The sequence below is a fragment of the Oryzias melastigma genome, linkage group LG13, assembly GCF_002922805.2.
Source record: "Oryzias melastigma strain HK-1 linkage group LG13, ASM292280v2, whole genome shotgun sequence".
Taxonomy (NCBI): Eukaryota; Metazoa; Chordata; class Actinopteri; order Beloniformes; family Adrianichthyidae; genus Oryzias; species Oryzias melastigma.
Genome location: NC_050524.1, coordinates 22,941,588 through 22,965,460, shown reverse-complemented (window position 1 = coordinate 22,965,460; position 23,873 = coordinate 22,941,588). Strand labels below are relative to the sequence as shown.

Here is a 23,873-nt window from a genome sequence, read left to right as displayed (position 1 = left end):
ATTCTTGGTAAGAACATAATTTTTGTAACCCTATTGGCAGTTTAATGGTTATATAAAGAATATCTGCCAATGGAGTAAGAATTTTGACTAATTTTAAGTGTATATTTGACATTTTTCTCTGGAGAAAAGCAGCAAAGTAGCATCAAAAATATCACCTGACCCACATAGTACCGGTACATACAGCCCCCACATTTATTGACTAAAACATGTAATCAGATTACACTTCAAATTTTTTTAAGTCAAATTACTACATTTTAGTGTTTTAGAATCGTGTTTATGAACTAAAGCAGAATCCTCAGAAAAGCTCAGATAAAGTCTCTGGATCAACCAGCTGGAGTTTGGTGAAGCTCATCCCTTATCAGCCCGTTCCCATCCGGAGCTCCTGTTCCTGCAGAGAACAGCGGCTCCCTGTTCATGTCAAACAGCCTCAGAGGTGGGAAAAGGAGCCGCAGCAGCTGACGGGGCCGTGGATCCCGTTCCTGATGTTTTGACATGCTGCCGCTCTGAGGAGAAGCTTGTGCGAGTTGTGAGTGTCAGACGGCGTGCCGGGCTCCTCTGAAAGCTCACTGACAACAAGCAGGAGGAAAATGTGACTGGAGAAGAATGCAAACACTCCCTTTCTGGAAGAATAAGAGCCACGCTGCCCTGGATATGTCAAAACCTGTGCAGAAGTTCTTCATTCTTTTAAAAATTAACTGTTTGAATGCTGTTATGAATGACTTTAAAACACTTTTTTTATTGATTACTTGATTATTACAAGAGAAATCATTGAAGTGTATTCTCTACGTCACAAGTTAGCTCTTTTTCTTACAGAATTCTTCCATCTGCTCCTGATTCCTAACAATTTAAATAAAGAAATACTCAGAAATGCAATTTTAGGTTACTTTACTTTGTATTTATCATCAGAAAAATGCTACAACAACAAGTTAAAAACAGCATTTTCAGTGGAGCGGGTCTTTAAAGCCTTATTTTATTGTGTGGAGAAAATCGTTTACAGCTGCAGTTGCTGTTTATTTATGCAATGACAGCTGCATTTATCCAGTTTTTTTTAAAGGTACCCAACTGTTATCTTTAAAATTGTTTCTTTCTAGTTGAGGAATTTGAACATTTTGGATAAAATGCTTTTACTTTTTGCACTTTCTCTGTGCAAACACATGAACTCTTGCTGCACACTTTGATTCTTGGTTTGAATGAAGTCAGATGTCCGGCCTTATCGTGAGCAGATATCTGCTTTCCCTGCAGTTTCCGCCACTTCATGGGTGTGCTGATTTTATCCGCCTCCAACACAAATGTTTGTGCCGTTCTCTTGCAAACAAAACATTTGCAGTCGCTTTGAAAGCGCCATCGCCCGCCTCGTGGCGTGCTCTTCCTTTTGTTCTTCTTGCTCTTGATCTCTGACTCTGCAGACGTGGACGTGCCATGAATTTATTTAGTGCTGCTAACGTTTGGGTCAGCGCTCGTGCGTTTGGCCCGTCCACAGCTGTCTGTTTACTTCCTGTTCTCTGAAATGTCACCCATCAGTCTCAACCCATCAACTTCCTGCAAAAGATAATTCAAATCTCATTTTAAATGAAATGTCACTCATTTTAAAATATTTTGTTTGATCTTTAAGGATAAATGTTCCATAAAGTTTATGGAGGATTCCTTTTTTTGTGATGAACTTTCAGGTAAACCACTGAGTAATCGGCCTGTGCGGTTGCCAGGTCAGGTGTTGCACGCTGCGCTGCAGCAGTGGGAGCTTGCAGAGCTGCAGAGCCAGAGCCAAACTGCAGGTCTACCTCTGTACTGCCAGGGAGTCTTTGATGCAATCACTATGGGTAAGCTTTAAATGAAAAGAGAAATATTATTTTCTAATGAAGATGAAAATCAAAATCTTTTCTGTCAAAGAGCTGAGTCTGTTCCTGCAAAGCTTTCCATCCCTCTCTGTGTCTGCAGACCAAAATGAGACGGTGCTGGTGTTTCGCGGCAGCGTGTACTGGACGGTCTCAGCTGACGGCGGCGTGAGCAGCCCGCTGCCGCTCCGTCAACGCTGGCCCGGCCTGCCTCAGGCCATCGAGGCGGCTGCCTTCTCCCCGCTGGACTCCAAATGGTATTTCTTCAAAGGTACCTCCTCCCTAAATTCATTTCAAACCCAGACATTCCCGTATAATAACCTTCATATTTGGTAAACTCTTCCCAGCAGGCCTTTGGGTCACACCGTCTATATGATGAGATGCTAAAATACACATAAAACTAAAAAGATAACATAAAATTATCCCAAGGTGGGACATAACTTTTGCATTAAATTCAGATAAATCATTGTTTTAAATCAAAATTTAATTTACAGTCAAGATCCAGAAACTTGAAAGAAAATCCTTTTTTAACTGTATTAGAAAATGTAAGATTATTAGTCACAAGTGCTCTCAAAACATTACTTCAATGGAAATAATCCTTAATTTTTAAAAATGTTTCAAAAGAATTCCTATTTTATATCCAAGCTGAGTGAAGTTAAAGAAGATATATTTGTTAAAGTATGTACAATTATCTCTATTTCACTGACTGTTCCTTTTTAGGAATTGCAGAACAAGTTTTGGAGACTACAACAGAGTTACTTTTTTGATAAAAAATACAGCTTAGGCTAAAGTTGGTCTAAAATAATGATTGGAAGTTATGCAGTCTGTGCATGTGTAGTGAGATAATATCTGGATGGGTGTAAAACTGACTTAAATTTGAGTTTATTTAGTATATTTGTATAAAAATGGGAAACATTTGTGCCACATCTTTTCAGATAAAAGACGCTGATATGTAACTAAAATGCACTAATTAATTATATGTCAAAGAGAAACTTGCTTCACTTTTATGAGTTTTCCACCCTGATTTTCAAACTACAAATATTTTTGGTTTAATTTGAAGCCAAACACATTTAAATATTTTTTTGTTTTTCTGCTTTAGTTTGTTGATCAGTTTGTTTAGGTTGGAAAACAGACCACTTTTTTCTAATCAACTCTTGATGTTGATTTGATAACGATTTTAATTGTTTTGATTCTATTTATTTAATATAATATATTATTTTACAAACTATATGACATACTTTTCCTGTTTTTTTGTTTTTCTTATTAGTGTGTGCGCGTATACGTGCACATAATGTGCACACACGTACATATAATATTATGTTTTAGGGTTTTTAGGGTTAGTGGAATTTTTTGTTAACTTTTTATTTGCTTTATAACTTCCTGACTATCAGCAATGCAAATGTGTCCTCTGTAGAAAACATTCCTAAACCTGAATAAACTCCTTTAGGGATCTACAAAGGACATTTTTGGGCTTTTTGGTGATACCAAAAGTAAAGGAGTGGAGCTTTGGGAATTGTAGTTTTTGGGGATTTAAAAAAAACATGACTGGACAATTTTGTTCTCTGGTAGTCGGAAGGATATTTTAACTTTTTAGACTTTTGAAAAATATATTACCAGAATCTGTCAACATTAATTAGCGGTTTCCACTTTTTCTCCACTAGAGGGAGCTGTAAAACATCAAGTTTTCATCATAAAAGCTTGTGATTTTAATTGCAAAAACCGAGTTCAGTTAACAAATTAAAAAATTAAAACTTACACAATGAGACGTTAAAATGTGACTTGTATTTTATGTGAAAATTTAAAATTGTTTCACTTGTATTTACTTTGTGTCGCTTCTCGCTATCTGATTGGACTAGAGCATACCATGGGTCCAGGAAGAAAGGAGAACAGTCAATTTATTAGATTAAGCTAACTTGTTTTACTAAATGTTTACCTCAAAAGTATTTTTTGTATCTTTAAATACCACATAAAGAAGAATTTCTTAGGAATTAGAATGGGTTTGTCCTCTATGACGTCATGGCTTTCACCTCAGCTGAATCCTGATCCTATTATTTAAAGTACTTAACATTATCAGCACTACTAACACATGAATTTACCTTCTCTCAGTCCAAACCAATCCTCCTCAGTCTACTCATGAATGTAAGCCCTCAACATTTTAATGCAACTTTTAACCTTCTAAAATGTGTTTAGCAAAATCTGAATATGAAAACAATGTGTTGACTTATTCTTCTGTGACATTAAGGCTGGAGTTCAGGTTTATTCTGAAATCTAAAACGTGTTATTGTGGCTCTTCCTACCTAAGTCGTTCTTTGTGTGGCGTTCAGGGAGGAGGATGTGGCGATTCACAGGAGGCGTTTTGGATCCTACCTTCCCCAGGATGAGCAGTGATCTGGGTCTGCCCCGCCACCCAGACTGCGCCTTCTACTACGCTCCTCTGGGCCACATGGTTCTCTTTAAGCGCTCTCGCTACTTCGTCTTCAACCTCAAAATCCTGCGCCAGGAGCCCTACTACCCCCGCAGACTGACTGACTGGACTGGCGTCCCTCCAGGCACCAACGGGGCCCTGACCCGGTCTGACGGGCGCCTTTACCTGTTTAAAGACAGGCAGTTCTGGAGGTTTGACCCGGGGAAGCTTCAGGTGACCAAAGAGGGACAGTGGGCTGAAGATCTGAGCTGGACGGGCTGCTCCAACCTCCCTCAGAGCAATAACATCCTTTGACCAGCAGAGGGAGCTGGACGAGTAAAAGTGCAATTTGTGTGAGGCAGAAACTGCAGTTTATGTGGCAGCGAGCTAGATGTAGACTTTATGATAAATGTTGAAGCACTTACACTATTTATACTGTTGAATGGATGTCTATGTGTAATTACAGCTTTATTAATGCTGTGGTGCTGTTGATTTGACCAAAGAAAATCATTTAGGTTTTGTGTTTTTTCCACTGTTTTTACAACAGTAATAATTTTCTGTCAAAGAATTTTGCATAATTGTTTCTGTTATGTTGCTAATACGATTAATTTAGAAGTATTGATCCATACATTCAAAACTCAAGGCTGTCAACATTTTTATTACTTACATGTAAACCCTGAAATGTAAATTGATTTTTAATTATTTTCACATGAACATTGGAGTCTTGTAGCTAACACTGAAACAATGTATAGGCCAAACTGACAGAGATAAGAAGTTTAAACAATCAGATTTACAAACTAAAATGCAATTTTAGTTTGTAAATCAATAATCCTGCATTAATGCAAACCCCCCTGAAGAGAACATGAAATATCTGCAGAAAAACCTGCCTGGATTCATGATTTCAGTGCATAAAGTCACTGAGTTTTATTTATGATGCATTAGACATAAAAAATAAAGAATCAGTAGAAACCAATTTACATAACTAAATTAAATGAAGCTTAAATTAATCTTTTTTTAATTATGGGTAGTGGAACAAGCCCTCCACCTTCCTGTGCTAACCATAGACTGTATTCCAAACAGGAAGTACCTTCTGGTTCCAAGAAGCCAAAATCTAGACTCTATTGAGAAATAAGCAGCTATTAAAGTTCTGTTTGTCAGAATAACCATTCTTCCTCCGATGTATTTTTTGTTTGTTTTCATGATAATCCCATTTTTAAAAAATATTTTATAAGCGCTAAAAAGGAATGTTGATTTTTTTTTTTTTTTATGACAGTGAACTTCAGCTGAAGAAGAAATCAAATAAGTTTAGACTGAAATCAGATCCGGTTTATCTGCAGACTTCTTATGATCAGCACTTCTGATGGTACAATCCTTGTTTCTATGAGGATGAAGGACACATTTTTCTGTGGTTTTAGATTTCTGCTGCATTGGCCTGAGAGCTGGAGGGCTGTTGGACAACCTCAGTTGCATCTCCTAAAATGTCGCCACATGGAGCTGCTCTGCTTCAGAGGCAAAAGACTGTTAGAACTAAAGGGCCATTTCTGCCATGTTTGCACACAACTCTTCCTCATAATCCTAATCTGGATTATTGAGAAGCAGCTGTCAAAGTTACTGTCAAGTCTAAATGTAAAATGTTCACTTCTTATGTAGCTCCTATCATTCACCTTGTATCATTTCTTCTGGCTGTTAGACAAAACAAACCTGGAATTTGACAGAAAACGTCAATTAAAGGATTTACCTGTGATTGAGGTGTCTTACCTGCTGCACGGCTTCAGGATTAGGTTTTAAGGTTGTGGTTTGAAGCAGAATTTCTTCAGAATTTAGAATTACAGCCATTTTAACATTAGATGTCCAAAATGTTGAGTTTAAATCACTGTTTTACACTCTAACAGTCATTTTTTTAGAAAGTTACCATTGAGCAAGGCATGTTAGTAGGAACTTCAGTTTTCAGCCAAACTCAGATGAAGAACTCATCAGCTGGATCTTCTCCTTGTGTTCCTGCAGAGAGCAGCTCAGTCTTGTTCTCTACAGAGATCAACCCCGAACAGTTCAGTTCTGTCACGGTGCTGCTGTTCTCCAAAAGCAGATCTGTGGAGCCTCCAGAGCCCCACGCCCCACACGGCGTCCGTCTCTGTGGGAGACGCTCAGTCCGCTCCTGAACCACAGCAGCTGCAGGTCTCTCGGGGAGGACGGTCATCAGGAGGTCCGTCGAGGAGGAGCGAGGAACTCCTATGACTGCCGAGTCTGAGCAGGGAGAAACTGCAACTCCTGTGTCAACATTAGTCTCTGACTCCTCCTCATCCTCCTCCAGTGGGAGGTGGGGGAGAGAACAGGTGATGGAGGCGCCAAGAGTGGAGTCTGGATGGTTGAAGGTTGAGAGCTGAGCAGGGCTGCTGCACTGAGAGGAGTAGCAGGAGCTCCCAGGAGGTGTGCTGCAGCAGCTCCCTGTTCCCAGACTTCCTGCTCCTCCATAGAGCTTCTCCAGGGCGGGGTCACTGCGGGGCCGCTGTCCTGCCAACGGAGAACCAGCACCGTCACTCAGAGTCACTTCAGGAACACTCGGTATGCTTAGGAAGGAAGTAAGACCTGAATGAAAGCAGTTCTACTGAGAGTTCTGGCTGTTTATCACACCTGTTATCTCATGAAAGTTCAGAAAAAGACTGCAACTCCCATAATCCCCCTCTGATGTCCAACCCTTCAGTAAAAGTATAGTCATTCACTTGATCTAATTTGATGTCATCTAAAATATTCTGAATGGTGGGAATGAAGACTGAAGCATTTAGAACATTTTGACTCCGCCCACTTCAGCAAAGTGAAAAAATACCAATCAAAATTCTTGTTTTTTTTAAGCACAAATTTGAGTTAAATATAAACAGCTGATAAAAAGAGTGAGTACAAAGATACATTTGACACCACTGTTTATATACGGAGTTTTCCGGTGTGAAACCAGCCTCTAGTGGTCACTAGAGGAACTTCAACATTTGGTGCATGGAGTGTGCTTTAATTTGAATGTGAGGGTTAATTTGTACTGACAGGCAGCTTCGTACCAAATATGTTTCCTAAATGAGATTCAGATTCGCAAATGAAATTAAAAACTGCTCCAGGAAATTTAAGGAAAACCCCCAGATATTAATAATGGAAAATATACTGAGAACTACTTTTGAAAGATTTACCTTGCCGATGGTTTTGCCAGGAGAAGGGAGCTGAGCGGCTGCAGAGTGACAGGCTGCTGCCCTGAGCCAAAGTCCTCAGCTTGGGGCCCCGGGGGGGCACGAGGGTTAGTGTTGGAGGAAAAGCACAGGTGAGAGGCTGCTGGGACTGAGCGGGAGCGTTCACCTGCAGCACGGACAGACACAGCTCATTTAACAGTGATTCAATGCAGATTCTTACATGATTGATGTTCTCATAACTCCAGATCTCCTCCAAATCGTAAGGATGACTCAGCATAAAATTGATCCCCTGTGTGGCAGTAGCGTGTTCAGGCTGTTTTACAAACCTGTTCTTCCTCTTTTGTTTTTCTTTTTTGGGAGTTTTAGTTTTAATCGCTTGAAATAAACCCATTCTATTGCGATTGAATTCTTTAAAATGTGTAACTGGTCACAACACATCAGCTGCATCAACTTTAGCTGTTCATCCCTTTTCTGGTGACGCATGTTATAAAAGTGTAAAGGCAGAAACAATCTTCAGGAAACGATGAAGCTCACAGACGTGAAACCGCGTTTACCTGGAAGAGCATCTTGTTGCCGTCCAGGTCTTCTGTCTGCCAGCGCGTCGCACTGATGGGGGTGCAGGGATTTGGCAACAACGGTACCAGCTGCCCAATTTCTTCCACGCTGAACTGCAGTACGGTGGAGACGCACGGCTCCACCCGAACGCCCGGGGATAACTGCTTCAGCGCCAGCTGCAGGGTGAGGCCGGGCTCTGTCGAGCAGGAAGAGAGCAGCACGGCGTCATGCAGGAGCGTCTATGCAGGGATGACTAGGTGGTGCACAGATACACACCTGTGTGGAGGGTGAACCAGCTGAAGCCGGCCTTCTGCTCCTCGGCCCGGCGCTGCAGGACCGTCTCGTAGAGCCGCACGGCATCCTCGTAGTTACCATGGCAACTGTAGAGAGTCACTCGCAGGATTTCGCCACCACAGTGGACGGGTCGCACGCCCCACACGGGCATTCCTGCGCCCAGACTGTAGAAGTCTCTGCTGGGCAGCAAGTAGGGCCGCAGAAGGCCGGCGGAGGCCGAGCTGCCGACGTGGATCCCTCCGGTTCTGCCGCCGCAGCTCTCCGTGTGATGGTACTGCCACGGCGGCCGTTGGAAAACGTCCAGCACTCTGAGAATCCGCTCCTCTCCGTAGGCCTCATGCAGGAAGAAAGTAATGGCCAAAGACGGGTAGCCTGGAATTCATTTGGGGAAATCGTCCATCAGCCTTGCGGGTAAATTTCTGCACAGCGACTGAAATCTGCAGAGCTTCTGACCTGCCACCGGACTCGGACGTGTGAAACTTCTGAAGGGGGCGGCCCTCTCAGAGACGTGGAAGATACGGAGGCTCGGGCAGAGCCAGCGCAGCAGGCGGTCCAGAGAATGCTGCAACAGCAGAGAGTCCCCAGGGTTGGCCAGCAGATGCATGTTCATCAGCAGGAGCTGCTGCTGCCGCCGCCGCGGCCTGACCCGCCCCGCCAGGGGATCAACTGAGAATAAACATGAAGCAACAAAAAAAAAAAGATAAATGCAAATGTGCTATTAATAATAGCAGGCTAACATCTGAACCTCATGTTTAATATCCATTTAAAAAATCATTTAAAGTCGTTTGGTTCATTTTAGCTGAATCTGCAATTTTATCCATTAGTTTTGATCATGCTGATGAAATTGGTGTCTCAGAAATACACACATGAACTATGGTACAAATGGTTACACTGGGGTTAGAGGATAGGAACTGTATGCATCTTGAAGATGTGATAGTAGCCATTTTAAACCAAGTAGAAACTTATTTTTAAGGTTATTAGTTGCTTAGCAGCTTCAACAATCAGTAGAAATCGACACTTAAAGATCACTTTGATGCTAAATGTTAACCAGATGAGTGAAAACAGCTGTTTTATCTGATTGAATCTGATGCTAGTGAAGATGAAATGGTACATCTGTTAAATAACAAATCGTTGTGATGTGGTCAAGAGCTGAATGCTGTGGGATAAAGACAAATCTGAAAATGTTCCATGTCTTTTGATGTGGTTACGGTATTCATCTGTTAGCAGACAGTCTAATTCATCAAGCAGGATTCTGAGGTGATACAACTGCAGGCATCAAACTGCAAACTTTGGAGATTGTTAAAATTATTCAACATCTGGATGACAGGAATATTCAGCTAGAGTCCGTTATTTTTGCCGTTTGACTTGAATTATAAGACCGAAGCTTCTGATTCTTCATTGTTTATCATTCAGTCTGCTAAAAGCCGAGTTCAAATAATGAGGTACTCACAGGCAGACAGTGACATCCTGCTGCATTCAGATCTGGAAAAGAAGTAAAAGCCATAAAATGATTCCAGCACTCACACCTGAAATGCAGGCTTTCAGGCTTTTAAAATATATCTTTCAGACTAGCAACCTAAACCTTTTGTTCACAGAGGAATTTCAAACCATTTTGTAAAAGAAATTAAGCCTTGTGGAGGTTAAAACTGCAATAAAACATCACAATAAGACAGAAATTGAAAGACCGGTTGACAGTATTAGGGCCAACATAAAAAAATAATTAACTATATATGAGAAAAAAATGGTAAAACTATCAGAAATTGATCAATTTTTAATGAGAATAAAGTCATACCGTTACAGAAAAGGTCAACATTTTACAAGAATAAAATTGTAAATAAATAAAAGTTGTATTTTTCAAAAATAAAGGTATAATTTCATGAAAGGAAAATTGTACAATTACAAAAAAAAGAAAAAAGAAAAAAGAAAGAAAATCAGATTCAGCAGATTTTGTTTACAACATTAACTAAACAGGTAATGTTTGTCTTTGTTGAAAAACATTTTGAATGCTAAATGCAACAGTTAGTCTGCAAAAAAGCTAGATATTTTCTGGATAAAAGTTTTTCAGAATAAATCTTGTGAATGTTTTTCTCTTAATATTTTAACTTTTTTATTTTGATTTTTTTTTTGTCAAATTCTGTCTTTTTCTTACAATTTTAGGACTTTGTTAGTAAAATTTCAACATTTTCATATAATTAATATGCGACTTTTTTCTCAATGTTTTGTGATTTTAATTAAAAAATAACAATTTAATGACTTTATTCTCATAAAATGTTGTATTTTTCCACAATTGTGTGGCTTCTTTTCCCAGTCATTTTACACTTTTATTATTGTCAATTTTTCACTTATAATTTTATGATTTTGTTTCAATAATTTTTTAAGCTTTTGTCATAAACTACAACTATTTTCAAATCCTTTTTTACCACTTTGTCGTAAAATTTTGACTATTTTCCATCAAAAGTGTACGACTTTCCCCCTCTTTTTTCCGCTTTCAGTAAAAATTAGACTCTCTAATAACTTTTTTTCGTTGTAGAGAAACTCTGGACTTTCCACAAACATTTGTCTCCATCTTGTGGTGGTCGTCTTGGAAACTTGCCGTATTGCTGCGGTCACCATGACAACCCTTTATCTGTTGTTAGCTCCCATGAGCTGGAAAAAAGTTGATTTATGAGAATAAAGAATAAAAAAAAACTCCAGTAAGGAAAGCTGTCCAACAGGTTATTTACTAAGATGCGGCTGCTGAAGTTAAAGGTGAAGATTTTTCAACAAATAATCAATCCCATTGTGATTTGAAAACGAAAGTTGATAGCTAGCATTAGCCTGAAGCTAAAGCGGAAACCGCGTCGGACTCACGCGGCAGTTTCTGCTCCGGAGTCCGGGTTTTCATGGTCGCGTCTGCCGAACACCGCAGCTCCTCTCCTCATGACCCAGTGCGGAGCTTCACGTGCGGGGCAGCGCTGCGGGCGGAGGGTCGGGGTTCACACCGGAGAGCATCCTGTCCGAGTTGGTTTTCCAGTCAGGACGCTGACGTCACGCCGCCGTGTTTGAAAAAGCTGAAACTGAGCGTCCGCGCGGACGCAGACTAAACGCTCGCGCGGAGTGAAAGGGAGCAGCACAAGTGTGAACGCTTTCAATAACAACAGAGCAGATGGCAGCAGTCTGACATGAGGAGGACAAAGGAGGAGCAGACGGAGGCGCAGATTTAAGTGTTATGAGGGGAGGTGTCCGACCCCCCAACAGAAATACATTATTAAGACCTGGATAAGCGCATTAGTGGCTGCTGGGTCTGTAAAAACCAAACTCCTCTTTATGTCACCTTCACCATAACATTGATCTCTGCTGGTGCTTCTACAATACAGATTCAGAACTTAAAACATTAAAAATGATTTATCTTTTAACTAAACCCATAAAACATTTTTTTGTACAATTTTGACATGTTGGCACAGTCACAAATAAGTGTTAACAATATTTTAAATATAGTTACCTTGAACATAAACATGGGATTTTTTTTAAACAAAATTTGAGTTTCTGGTTGAGTTCCTTCTTATGAAAAGTGCAGATAAACAGAAAAGAAACATTTTTCTCTACATTTAATATGATGAAAACAAGGCCCTGTACAATCCACCTTTGCAATGCGTACAATTATTTTACAATTTGTACAAATTAAAGCGTGGCACTAACCTGCCTCCATCTGTTCACAATGCAGTGGAAAAGGGAAATCTATGAAACCTGCACCACTAGGAACAAAATATTGAAGGATCCATTTGATTATGCTGCAGCGCCATTAAAGATCAAACATCTATGGAGTTGTGTCTGGTATCCATGATTGACCCATTTAATAAAAGGCATGCTGTGAAGCCATTGATTTGTTTGGCTGCTGGTACAGAGCTGGTCACACTTTTTTGTTCCTGTTTTACTGTGTGCTGTGTTGAAGGACGAGTGTCACCCCCTAAAGACATAAACTTGCAACTGAAGTGAAGCTTTTAAATGTCCGTTAAAACAAAAACTGTTTGGCTGCTGCTGTAAACCGGGTCTGTACCAGGGAACACCTCATCCTTCTCTTGAAGTCTAAAAATCCTCTTTGAGGAAAAGGCCAAGACTCGCCGATCTGTACAACTATTTTTGTGTCACAAAATACAAACATAACACATTAACATCCACGTTTAAAACAGAGGGGAATCCCGATGTTTTCTTGATCTCCGTGGCGTCACCACTCGAGTGACTCAGCCGCTTTCCTCCAAAGGCCACAAGAAGCATTATTTTATACAAAACTACATCCCACTCCTCTCACTTTACTCAGCAGAAGTCTAATAACTCTAGAAAATGTCGCCATCTTTTGCAGAATTTTTCTTTACAGGTTTTTATGGAGGACGTTTTCGAAGCTTCCCAGTGTTTCCCAGAATTCACGATGAAAGCATCTCCGCCTCGACTTAAAACACGGAGCAGTCCAGACAGAGAGCGGGCTCCGCTTTCATCGCCATCAGCTCGCAGCCACGTCACTTGTTATGCTACGTAAGTGTACACTTTGCGGTCCTCTGGCGTTCTCGCCAAGTATTCTCTCTCAATGAGTCCTTCAATGCGCTTCTTGATGACAACAGGACTGGGAAGAAACCGCGCTCGCAGCTGCTGTGTGACCTGAGAAGACAGAACGAGCACCAATGAGTAACATCCCTTCAATTTATCTGTCTTTTCATGAAGAGATGGAACAAGGAGAACAAGGAACAAACGTGTGAAGTGACTGACCTCTGCTACAAGCACGTTGTGCTGCATCTTCTTTCTGGACTTCATGATGCGGACGATGGCGGCTTCAATCTCATGCTTTCTGTCATCATCCACTTTCTGCCGGGTCTCCTTCCTCTCTGGGTCTGACTCTCCCTGTTTAGCAGCCACTACAGAAGAAGAAAAAAAAAAAAACTACATTCATATAAAAAATAATTGCAAAAAGTTGTAGAGTTCTGATCTTTAAAGGCTCACTTAGAAAAACACAAAGTCAGAACAAACTAGATTTTGATTCAGAATAGTATAACTTACTGCTTAAAATGTAAACATACTCCATGTTAGAGCTGTGCTAATAAAGTGTAGAGTTAATGCATTTGTAACATGTTGATAGTTTGGTATTTAAAGATCCAGTCCAATTAAAAATTCTGTTTTTTGGTGTCTTTAACATGTTCTTGTGGCATTTTTCCCATAAAGTAAATGAGTAATAAAGTTTCATTTCTGAGTATTTTTGAATTCAAATTGTAGACGACTAGATCATGCACGTCTTCATTTTTCTCGTTCAAGCTGGGATTTGGCTCAGAACTCTGTGGTTATTATTGCTCACCATTTTTATTGCGTTTTTATCTAGCAGTAAAGCATATAAACAGAGAGCTCTCAACAAACTATGTCCTAGAAAACAACTCAGGTTTTTATATTTGATCTAAAATTGACATGACCTTAATGATTCAGCTCACCTGTCTGGATTTTGACACGGTGAAGTTTGGAAGTAAACTGGTCATTGACGGTAAAAACATGTCCATTTTCGATTTCCTTGGATTTTGGCTCCTTGGTGAGGACTCTCTGGGTGGGTTTCCCACAGGCCAGAGACTGCAGCGCTCGCACCAGCTCCCTCTCCGGGATATCCGTCTCCTGCTGGATCTCCTACAAAGTGAGGAGAACAAGTTTGCTGTCAGAGAACGCTTGTCAGGAGTTCTCAGCACACAGATGGAATCATGGGAAACAGGAAATGCTGAAAAAACAGGCCAGAATTTAAATAAATAAAACTCAACTGTGCTCTAAGATGAGATTTTATCTTTGCTTTTGGGTTTCGTGAGAAAAGATTAATAGTGGTAACCAGTACACAGATGCTGAGCAAAAAAACCCACAACTTTCATTATTTCTGCCTTATTTATTGTCTATATAAGCTTTAAGCTTTAAATGTTCTCTCCACTATCCGTCTATGACTTACTTCTCTTCGATCTTGAGTCTTAATACAGTTGTTACTTTCATAAAGCGGCCACTCAACAGTTCAGAGATGATCTGTCACATTTAATAATTCCTACACAAAATATAATGTACATAGAACGTTTAAACCAGCTGCAGATGTGTTACAGGTGATCAAGAGGAACTTTTCCCTTAAAAATTAAAGGAAACCGTGAATTCAAAAATCTGACGTAGTCTTCAGCCTCTTACAGGCCGGTCTGTGAAATTCTTGTCTGACATTAAACCAGTCAGTGGCCTGAAAAAGGTTGGAGATCACTGACGTAGAAGATGGAAACACATTTGGGAAATTGAACAACATAAAGTCATTTCTACTGAGATGAAATGTTAGCATCAACTGTGACCTTTACTGACATTTACAGGGAACACAATAAACTTGTATTCCTCTCCTGACTGCTGTTTTCTCTTTGTAACTTCTACATTGTATATATCAAATCTCATTTTTATTGACATCTTATGACAAAATGAAAAAGTTCCATCCCTTAAACCAGCAAAAACAACATTTGGGGAAAAAAAACATACATATTTAGATGAAAATGGTTCATAACCACAACACCTTTTTTTTCTCTGTGGCAACATTTTAAACTTTTTCTATAATACATTCTTACGTAACACTTGCATATTTTACGGTTTTATGTCAATGCAGGTTTTAAAATGAGCTTTCACTCATTAAAAACATATCTCATTTCACTTTTTTCTTCTCTGTCTCGGCTTTAATGAAACTCCTTCAGCAGTTTACCTCAAAGGTGGACTTCTCCCTGTTGTTGAACAGCATGAGGATGGTCATCTGAAAGGTGGACACCTGCAGGATGTGCTTTCTGGTGTTGGAGCCGGTCACCTGGGCTCCCCCAACTCCAACCTCCGACCCGTCCTCCTGTAGGAAACAAAAGCACATTTGCTTTGACTCACAAAATTCAATCCAAGTATTTTATTTAGTAATATCAGTATAAAGAAGGTGGTGTTGCTAAAAAAAATACATATAGCATTCAACCTTTTGGTTAATTCTCATGTTTAAATGCAGCAGGAAGTGATCATTTTCAATAAAACTGCTTATAAACTAAAGCATTATGTCATCACAAAGACTTAAAACTGTAAAAATGAATCAATAAAAACACTCAAAGCAACAGTTTCTATCTGAAAACGTCTTAAAAGAGTTTTCTGCCTCCTTGGAGGCGTTTACCTTTTTGATGGGACCATAGAAGGTGGCATTTAAATCTGCTGAACCCATGTGGTGCTGCAGGGTGAGTTGTCTCCCACTGTGCTTACCAAGGTAAAACCTGAAAGCAGAGCAGAGTCGTGTCAGGTTCTTCTCTCCGAGAGGAGAGTCGATGCAGGACACTTCACTGTAAGAATGCGTGGGCACCAGTTCTGTTTCTGAGAATTCACTGAAAAAGGAAAGAAATTCACAGGCTGGAAAAGGTCTGTCCTTATTTGTTCTTATACTCAATATCAACAGTCAAGTTCTTTCTCTAAAATATGATCACTTTTCAAGTATTAAAAGCACAACTTCAGGCTTTTTTAAGGTTTTCAAGAATCTTATAGAAACTTTGTAAACTATAAAAGAACTGCATTTAAATAAAATGTTGATCTGATCTTTTTTTTAACATGAAAACACTAAAGATTTTAATTAGAACATATTCATACATTTCTAAGTTTAGTGTATAGTTTTACTCTTAGTTAATCTGTCTCTCGTTCACAGTTCATCAAGAGTGAATGTGGAGTTACAGCACAACTTAAGTGCACTTGGAGATCAGGACAAAACAAGCAATTATCTCTATAATTTAAGCTAAAACTGACTTAATAATACACATTTCCTTTAACAAAGGTTTGTTCATAAAACATAAAATAATAAGTTAGTGCCAAACCTTCTAAAGACTTCGAATGCATGCCGTGGTGATGGGGGGATATTGCACTTGGGTGTTGCTGATTGCGTTGGCCAGTAGCCGGTGGTCAAGACCCTCACCGTGAGATCAACTCCTCCGAGAGACACCTGAGTTAAGAAGAAGCATCAAAAACAGACGGATCAGGTTTCTGGGTCTGAAGACACATGACAGAACCCTGAAACAATCAAGGTGCATTTGTGAAACCGATTCAAACTTATGGAAACATCCTCTAACAAAAGCAGAATTGATGTTTTTTTTGTTCCAGACATAAATCACACATTTTAGTTACAATCACAATAAGAAGAAGCACTGTAAGACTCCCAGTGGCTAAAGACACTTCAGACAAGTAGCAGCATTTAGAAGAACAATGGAAGCATCAATGTAACAGAGACACAGCAAACAAACTGTCATTTACTGAGTGCAGGAATAGCAGGTATGTAGTGTCTGCAGTGTTATGTGTGGGGTCCGTAGCGTGGTGTTCATTGGTTGTCATGGTATCACTCATAGGGTGGCATGTATCACCCAAAGAGTGCCCTGCATCGCCCGTAGCTGTAGCATGGTATGTATTGTCTGTAGCGTTGTGTCCGTAGATTGGCGTGTAGCCTCTACAGCGTTACATGTGGCGTCTTCTCACCCCCGTCGTCTGTAGATGTTGCCTAAATTCATCCATGGTGGTGTTAGAGATGCTCATGTCCCGGAACATTCCTTCCAGTTTAGAAGTGAACTGACAGCCACACTCAGTCTGACAAAAAATGAAATAAATAAAAAAGGAGAGAGGCTTAACATAACAACAAACTTATTTTAGTGTCCTAACAATACCAGTAGGAATAACAATGTTCACCATTAAGCAATAAAAAATGATAATAATGCTATGAACATAAAACTAAAAGTCTTCTTTTAAAAGACGTTTTGAGAACAAGTTTTTTTGAAGTGATGAATGGTGAATAATAACATGATTTTCTGAGAGTAATTGCAATTAATCTCATTAACGATGTCTAATTTTAATAATGGGATAATCATATTTGATTGCAAAATTTAAATTTCAAAATAGCTTGGTTTGAAAGAGGATAATATAATTTGCACTCATTATCCAAACTGCAATCAGAACATTAAGTTCACTATCTGAACAACAAGATAACATTTGAAAGTTAACTTGGTTTATTCAATAACTAAAAATGAACAAATGTTTTTTTTCTATCTGTGAAAAGTTCCTGTAGAGAAACCTATAATAAAAATCACAGCAATGATTTTCTTTCCATGGAACATTTTAGTTTGTCGTTTAGTTGCTTTTATACGTTTTTTATTGTGACAGAAGCAGCAAACAATCTGGTTAAACATGAATAAAACCTCATCCACCACAGAAACCAGGATCTGATCCATACTTTAGGTTCTCAGCATGCTGGTCCGGTTCTTTTCACAGATTTGGTTTAGCTTTCTTTACTTAACTCCTGTGGCTCTCAAGCAGTTCCTAATTTATCATCTCTCCGCACCTTTTATTTTAAACCCAATTCATCTATTTATAAATGGCTCTAGTGTTTCTAAACATTAGCTTATTCCATATTTTCACAAAACATGCAGTGTTCTCTAACAGAAAATAGAATCACTGCTGTTTAACATTTTAATAAAACATTTTTATCCAACTATCAAACTCAGAACACAGCAAACTAATCAAATCAATTAAGACTAAAGCAATATAACTCTTTAATCTGGAGGTTATCATTTAGAAAACTGCAGCTGCTTGGATGGGTTGTTCTCAGATGTTTGTTGTTTATGCTGCTCTGACTGATTATTTTATTTTATATTTACACTGAAAAACATCCAGATGATGATTCTCAGCAAGTATTTCTGTCATTTCTTCACCCCCCAAACATGCTCACTTTTATATCTGACTCTTGAGTGCGTACCTGCTTTGTACCGCTACTAAGTGACTTTCACTTCTTTATTTAAAACTTTTGCATTTGCTTTTAGATTTCAAACTTCTAAAGAAAAAAAATCTATAACCGTACAGCTCAGAAAATGCTGACTAATGTGACTTTAGCCTAACCTCTCCATCTTCTACTAATATAACTAAGAGGATCAAGCTGCAGCATGCACAGCAGTTTAAATGTGGTTGTATATTGATGTGTTAAATGCTTAACACTAAGAGTGTGTTACAAATAGATAAAAAAAATACGATATAGTATGTAACCACAAACAGAAACTTGGAAAACCAAACTCCTGCTTACCTTTAACTTTGAGATCATGTTCTTTTCCGAATCATCAGAGACGCTTTTGTTGGTGAGCAACCGCCGCGCCAGATGCTGCTTGTAGTACCTTTCAAAGACGTCCTTCTCCTGCATGAAGCGGAAGAGCACCATCGCCTTGTCCAGTATGGACTCCACCTCCTGCTCTGTGAGCTGATTAAGAAAACACATGGAAGGGGTCAAGATGCTGACATTATCATCAAGCTTTGAATGTGTAAAACATGCAGCTGATCATGTTACAGAATTTTAAAGCTAGTCTCAAGTATCCAAAAAATGTTTCATGTTTTAAATTATATCGGCAGAGCTCTCTCGATGAACAAAAACCATCACTTTTTGTAGGAAAACAAACTGACCCCTTTCACTCCCTTCTTGAGTTTGTCATCGATGAAGAGTGAGAGGTACTCCGGCGAGCGAGAGTTGAGGTTAAGGAAGTATTCGAAATCTCCTGCAATCGTTTGTTTGAAGAGCCGGTCGTTATTGAAGGACTCCTGGAGGAAACGGTCGAACCGGGACTTTAGGTCCAGCAAACCCTGCAGCAAAGAGGCAGAAAGAGCGGGAATAAAACAGCTGCAATCATAATTAAAGTCTAATCTAGTCTCAACCGAGTTTAAATCAATTCAAACAAACATAACTGAACTTTGAGGGGGAACAAAGTTTTTTTTGTGAGGGGATTGGTTATTAATAGCAATCATGGTTGCAGCAGAAACAGGAGCTTCTGACTCAAAATACTTTCCTGTTTCAGCCGCTCATTTGGAAGTTTGTATTTAGCATTTTCTGTTTAACACAAAGGCTTGTAAAGCTTCTCTGCTTGAACAGCTTCAGGGATTTCAAAGTCCTTTCCAAAACACAGTATCAAGTTCTCCAACTCCTTCTGCCACCATAAAATTTAGAATCCACCAACTCCAAAAATCCACAATCATCTGCTTTGCTTTGTGCAGCTCCAGAGAAAGAAAACACTTTCCACACCAGATAACAAAGTGTGTGCTTTGACACAAACAGTCTGCTGTCCATCAGACACTAGGACAGCTGAGTAAAGAGATTTTTGCAGGAGCTCCAGAAGCACAAAGTCTTTCAGGAAAAAAAAACTTTCTCTTTAAATCACAACAGAAATACAAGTTACACAATTGTAATGAATGAAAAATAGCTATCACATGCCTACGTGTAACTCAGATGTCTTTTCTCCTCTTTGAGGAGAACAATCTTGAAGCAGCAGCATGAAACGAACAGTTTTGTTCAGTCTGTGGTTCCTCACAAAGTTTCCCATTAGAGCTGTTCTGCTAATAAAATCATCTAAACAGCTAATAAATTCTATTAATCAATAAGGCTGGGCAGTGGGACGATACTTTTCCTCTGTACGATAGAAATCGTTTTACATAAAGCTGTTGTTTATGACACTATTAGACATTTTGCAATACTATTTTATGTCAAAATGTGGCTTATGCAAAAAAACAAACATGGAGGAAGATGGTAGAGACGGGTTTCAGATCAGAATAACTTTAAATTAGATCATCATTCAATCCAAACTGAGGACCTTCCTGAAAAAGTAGCAGCTTCTGTTGTATGAATGTGTGGTTTAGACTGATGTAGATCAGACAACAGTTATTTGTAATGTATACTGACCCTGGTTTATGATTTTGGAATAGTAGATTGGACACCCTGACAGCTTGACAAGGGTGCAGTGAATGAATCTGGACATACTGTGTGAGTCAGAATTTAAAAAGGGTGCTTTTTAAGGCAATAGACAACATCTCATTGACAATCATTTGCCACCATCTACAGGCGATTGTCTGACACAGCGAATGTGTTTTTTTTTGGCACAACTAAGATATTCCATCACCACAAGCTAATTTATTATCTGCGCAAGAACCACAGAATACAGAGAATCAACATGCAAAAGACAAAAAAAACCCAAAAACGACGTGTTGCAACCTTCAAACATTGTTACTAAGTGACATTTGAGTTATTTTTAATGACAAGTGTTGACATTAACAACACTTGTCATGCTTGAAAAGGTCTAAAAAAACAAGAAACACCAAGTTCCTATAATCTTTGTTTATGATTTCATTTCAGACCACATCTATTCATTCTCTGAACTTGCTGAATCTCTTTCAGGTGTATGGGGTTGCTGGAGCCTATCCCAGCTACTGTTGGAATAGGCTCTATTCCCCTAGTCTGTTGCAAAGCCAAAACACTCACATTTACACCAAGGGATGACTTAGAGTCACCATTTAACATATGAAGCATGTTTTTGGACAGTGGGAGAAAACCCACAGATGTAGGAGGAGAACATGCAAACTCCACACAGAAAAGACCCAGACGGGATTTGAACCAAGGCCTTCTTACTGTGAGGCAAAAGCACAAACCACTACACCATCATGCAGCCCACACTGCATTTCCAACTATTCATAAATCAATTCACTAATATCTATACAACAATGCCTATCATTATTATCATTCCCATTTGATTCAGGTAATGTATCGAACAACGAGATGTTCATACCTGGATGTAATCCACGGGGTTCTTTCCTTCTCCCTCCTCTGACACCAGAGCCTTCCCCTGCTCCCGCAGGTATGCGCTCATGCACTCACACATGGTCTTCAGCCCGTTGGGAACCCGGCTGAACAGCTTGTACATGCACGCCAAATCTGTGGACAAACATGCGTGAAATCAAAGGAGCCAATCAATTTCTACCAAATGAGACCGAGAAAGCTTCTGAGATCTGCTGACAAGGAGGCACATCTGCTCAGAGGAAGAGGAGAAGACAGACTCAAGACTCCATGAAAATCTAGCACATTTCATTGTCTTTTTATTTTTACTTTGCAAATGATTATTGGGAAGTAAAATATTAGCGATGCACTGACACTTCTCACTTTCCTCAAACTTTTCTCGACGTTGTTTTTCATGGAAAGCTTTAGCTGGAAGTGGGATGAATTTTTAAATCACACCCAGCAGCTTGGCTGCTGCTTACCATCTGTCTTGCCGTTTTTGAGCATGTGCACCAGGCCCGAGTTCTCCATCTCTACAATGGTCTTCATATGTTTAGATATAAGTTCACGTTCCACCACCTTGACGATTGGCTCCTCCGTGGATTTATCCAGGCAGTGCATTACCCGCTCAATCTCCTCGTTAATTCTGGCTTCTACTTTCTTTATGTACACACTGGCACTGTTTTCTGCAAGGAACTTTTGGCTCTCCATCTTGCAGTAAGACAAAGAATAGCATTAAGTTTTCAGATTTTTAATATGAGTGAGAAATTGAAAAAAAAAACTGTTTTCTGACAAACCTGGAAGAATTCTGCAGACATTTCCAAGAAAGGTGCTTCAAAATCTTCTTCGTAAACAGATCTCCCTTCAAGGCCGAGGATCATCAACATTTGGCATGCATTTCTGATGGCCCCTCTGAGGACAGATACAGACTACATGTTGAAAGAGAACTGGCAAATGACATAAAAATGAAAAAGAAATAATTTATGATGTAGTAGTAAATATCCTGGGGGGACCACAAGCTTCCTGCTCTGCTACTTTCTGATGTATCCATTTGTAGACAGTAGATCCATGTATGTCTTTGTTATCTTTGTCTGAGCTGGCATCTGGCTCAACACAACTGGATAGCTCCAATATTAATCACCATTTTTGTTACACCGCTATTGTTAGTTTGGACGTTTGATAGGCTGTAAGCTAAGATGAGTATGTGTAAAACAGACTGTATAAGAGAGAATTGGACTGACTAATCCCTCCTCCATCATGCTCCAAATAGAAAATCCCTAATGGTCCCAGAAAGCCGAAATCCCATAGACTTCTACAGAGAAATAAACAGCAATTATTCAGTCCTTCTGATTCCTCTTTTTAACAATTATTTAATTTCATATTTTTTAAATTTATTTAAAGTTAAACAATGACCAATAAGATGCCTCGTCAAAGGATGTGGTGGCCCCACCTTGAATGTTTGAAACTTTTGATTGACAGATTCCCCAGAGCCCGCTTTCAGTGGAAGAGGTGTGGCTTTCCGACAAGTTCACTCAGACCGATTTGGATCAATCACCTCTTACTAACGTTGTCTGTTTCCAACATGGCAAAGTCCATATTGCAGAAAAATGCTGACTGAATTGACTTCACTTCGTTGGAACCAGAAGTAAGGCATTTTCCAAGGATGACGTCGCACTCACTTTGTCCAGTTCTCTCATATACAGACAATGACGTAAACAGGTAGGTGACGGAAAAGTGGGGGCAGGGTTGGTCTATGATAATAGTCCACAACTCAGAGACAAATTTCTAATGAACTCCTGCCACTCTACAGAAGCTATGTCCTTGAAAAGAACTTAAAAAAAAAAAAATTGGTTAAAAATGTCATAATCATTATTAAACAACACTGGGAACGCTTTTACAATAGATCAAAAGATGATCAGAGTGGGTCTTTAATTGCTCTATTTAACAAACTTTTAGAAAAAAGGTGTTAGGATTTTGTGATACCTGTCCACAACCTCCCCCTTCCTCTCTCGTGCGATCATGTCCAGCAGCGTCTGTCGGAGATGATCTCTGATGCAGCCGTAGCGAACCACCTGATCTCTAAAAATGATCAGCCCAAGGTTATAGACATTCTCTACATTGTTTTGCTGTACGTAAACCCGATCCTGTCAGGAAAAACAAAACAAAACACAAGTTTAGTAAAAGTTTCGGCTTGAAAGCAGAATTGTTTCCTCTGATTCCAGCTAAAGTTAAACAGACTCACCATATACATCAGGATGTCTCTGATCATCACCATTGCTGTTTGATGGTCATTCCAAGCCTGATTTAAGGTTTGAAGGAAGTTATTGTTTAAGGAGTTCAGCACATCTTCTCGCACCTTTGAGAGAGTGAGAAATTAAAATGCTTGTAGTTATTTTGCTGTCAAACCAAGAAGGAAAGAAAAATCAACTTGTCCCTTTAGAGAAAAAAAGCACTCAACATTGTGTAGCCTTCACTCTGACCATTTTTAAGAAGAGATTTTCTCTTCTGGTCAGGTTTAAAGTGACTTACTGTAATTATAGTCAGACTGCAGAGTGACTCAGCACTACAAACCCAGTGCCTCAACAGAGGGGAACCTTGAGGGCACATTGACCTTCTCTTTCTCTAGCTTCAGCACAGAGATGACTTATTGCCTCCACTCATCCTGTTACACGAGTTAAACATCTAACAAATGCTCTAGTTTCCTCCTTCACTGTGGTCGGAGGAAAATCATGACTTAACTGAACTCCCTCCAGCTTAAATGGGTCAGGATATCCTTCATGACTGGTGCAGATGCAGATTTCTAATTCTTTAAATTAAACAGTTTAGCTGTGAGATCATCTGGCTGCTGAAGTTTTGATCTCAGCACCACAAACTCCAACAAAGCATTTATACACACTTCAAGGAAGAGATCAGTAACAATAGATAATGATTATAATTAATAAAATGAAGACAAGAGACAACTTGAAAATAACGTTCACATATTAGAACACATTATCAGAATAACTCTCTTAAACTTGACAAAAAATTGT

The 23,873-nt window shown here is 39.4% G+C and overlaps 3 protein-coding genes across 3 annotated transcripts in view; 1 reads left to right on the top strand and 2 right to left on the bottom strand.

The window, feature by feature from the left end:
- The window catches only part of mmp28 (matrix metallopeptidase 28), a 26,046-nt gene extending 20,066 nt beyond the window's left edge, over window positions 1-5,980 (top strand). The window contains exons 4-6 of the mRNA XM_024277488.1: window positions 1,668-1,817; window positions 1,936-2,103; window positions 4,157-5,980. Of these exons, the coding sequence (XP_024133256.1) occupies window positions 1,668-1,817; window positions 1,936-2,103; window positions 4,157-4,551 (713 nt within the window). The 3' untranslated portion in view covers window positions 4,552-5,980. The remainder of the gene's footprint in view (window positions 1-1,667; window positions 1,818-1,935; window positions 2,104-4,156) is intronic.
- On the bottom strand, window positions 5,129-11,669 carry LOC112149658 (protein FAM124B). The gene is made up of 7 exons (XM_024277486.2): window positions 11,106-11,669; window positions 9,706-9,737; window positions 8,709-8,921; window positions 8,238-8,627; window positions 7,961-8,157; window positions 7,410-7,572; window positions 5,129-6,747 (listed from the first exon to the last, which is right to left on the bottom strand). The coding sequence occupies exons 1-7, from the start codon at window positions 11,174-11,176 to the stop codon at window positions 6,194-6,196; spliced, it is 1,620 nt and encodes a 539-aa protein (XP_024133254.1). The 5' UTR covers window positions 11,177-11,669; the 3' UTR covers window positions 5,129-6,193.
- Window positions 11,670-11,825: 156 nt separating this feature from the next.
- cul3b (cullin 3b) overlaps window positions 11,826-23,873 on the bottom strand; it is a 15,494-nt gene continuing 3,446 nt past the window's right edge. Inside the window, exons 3-16 of the mRNA XM_024277485.2 lie at window positions 23,087-23,200; window positions 22,828-22,988; window positions 21,642-21,756; window positions 21,327-21,555; window positions 20,858-21,003; window positions 18,711-18,887; window positions 18,340-18,510; window positions 16,749-16,856; window positions 16,097-16,221; window positions 15,412-15,508; window positions 14,971-15,105; window positions 13,706-13,892; window positions 12,996-13,141; window positions 11,826-12,887 (exon numbers count right to left, since the gene is read on the bottom strand). Coding sequence (XP_024133253.1) covers window positions 12,756-12,887; window positions 12,996-13,141; window positions 13,706-13,892; window positions 14,971-15,105; window positions 15,412-15,508; window positions 16,097-16,221; window positions 16,749-16,856; window positions 18,340-18,510; window positions 18,711-18,887; window positions 20,858-21,003; window positions 21,327-21,555; window positions 21,642-21,756; window positions 22,828-22,988; window positions 23,087-23,200 — 2,043 coding nt within the window. The 3' untranslated portion in view covers window positions 11,826-12,755. The remainder of the gene's footprint in view (window positions 12,888-12,995; window positions 13,142-13,705; window positions 13,893-14,970; window positions 15,106-15,411; window positions 15,509-16,096; window positions 16,222-16,748; window positions 16,857-18,339; window positions 18,511-18,710; window positions 18,888-20,857; window positions 21,004-21,326; window positions 21,556-21,641; window positions 21,757-22,827; window positions 22,989-23,086; window positions 23,201-23,873) is intronic.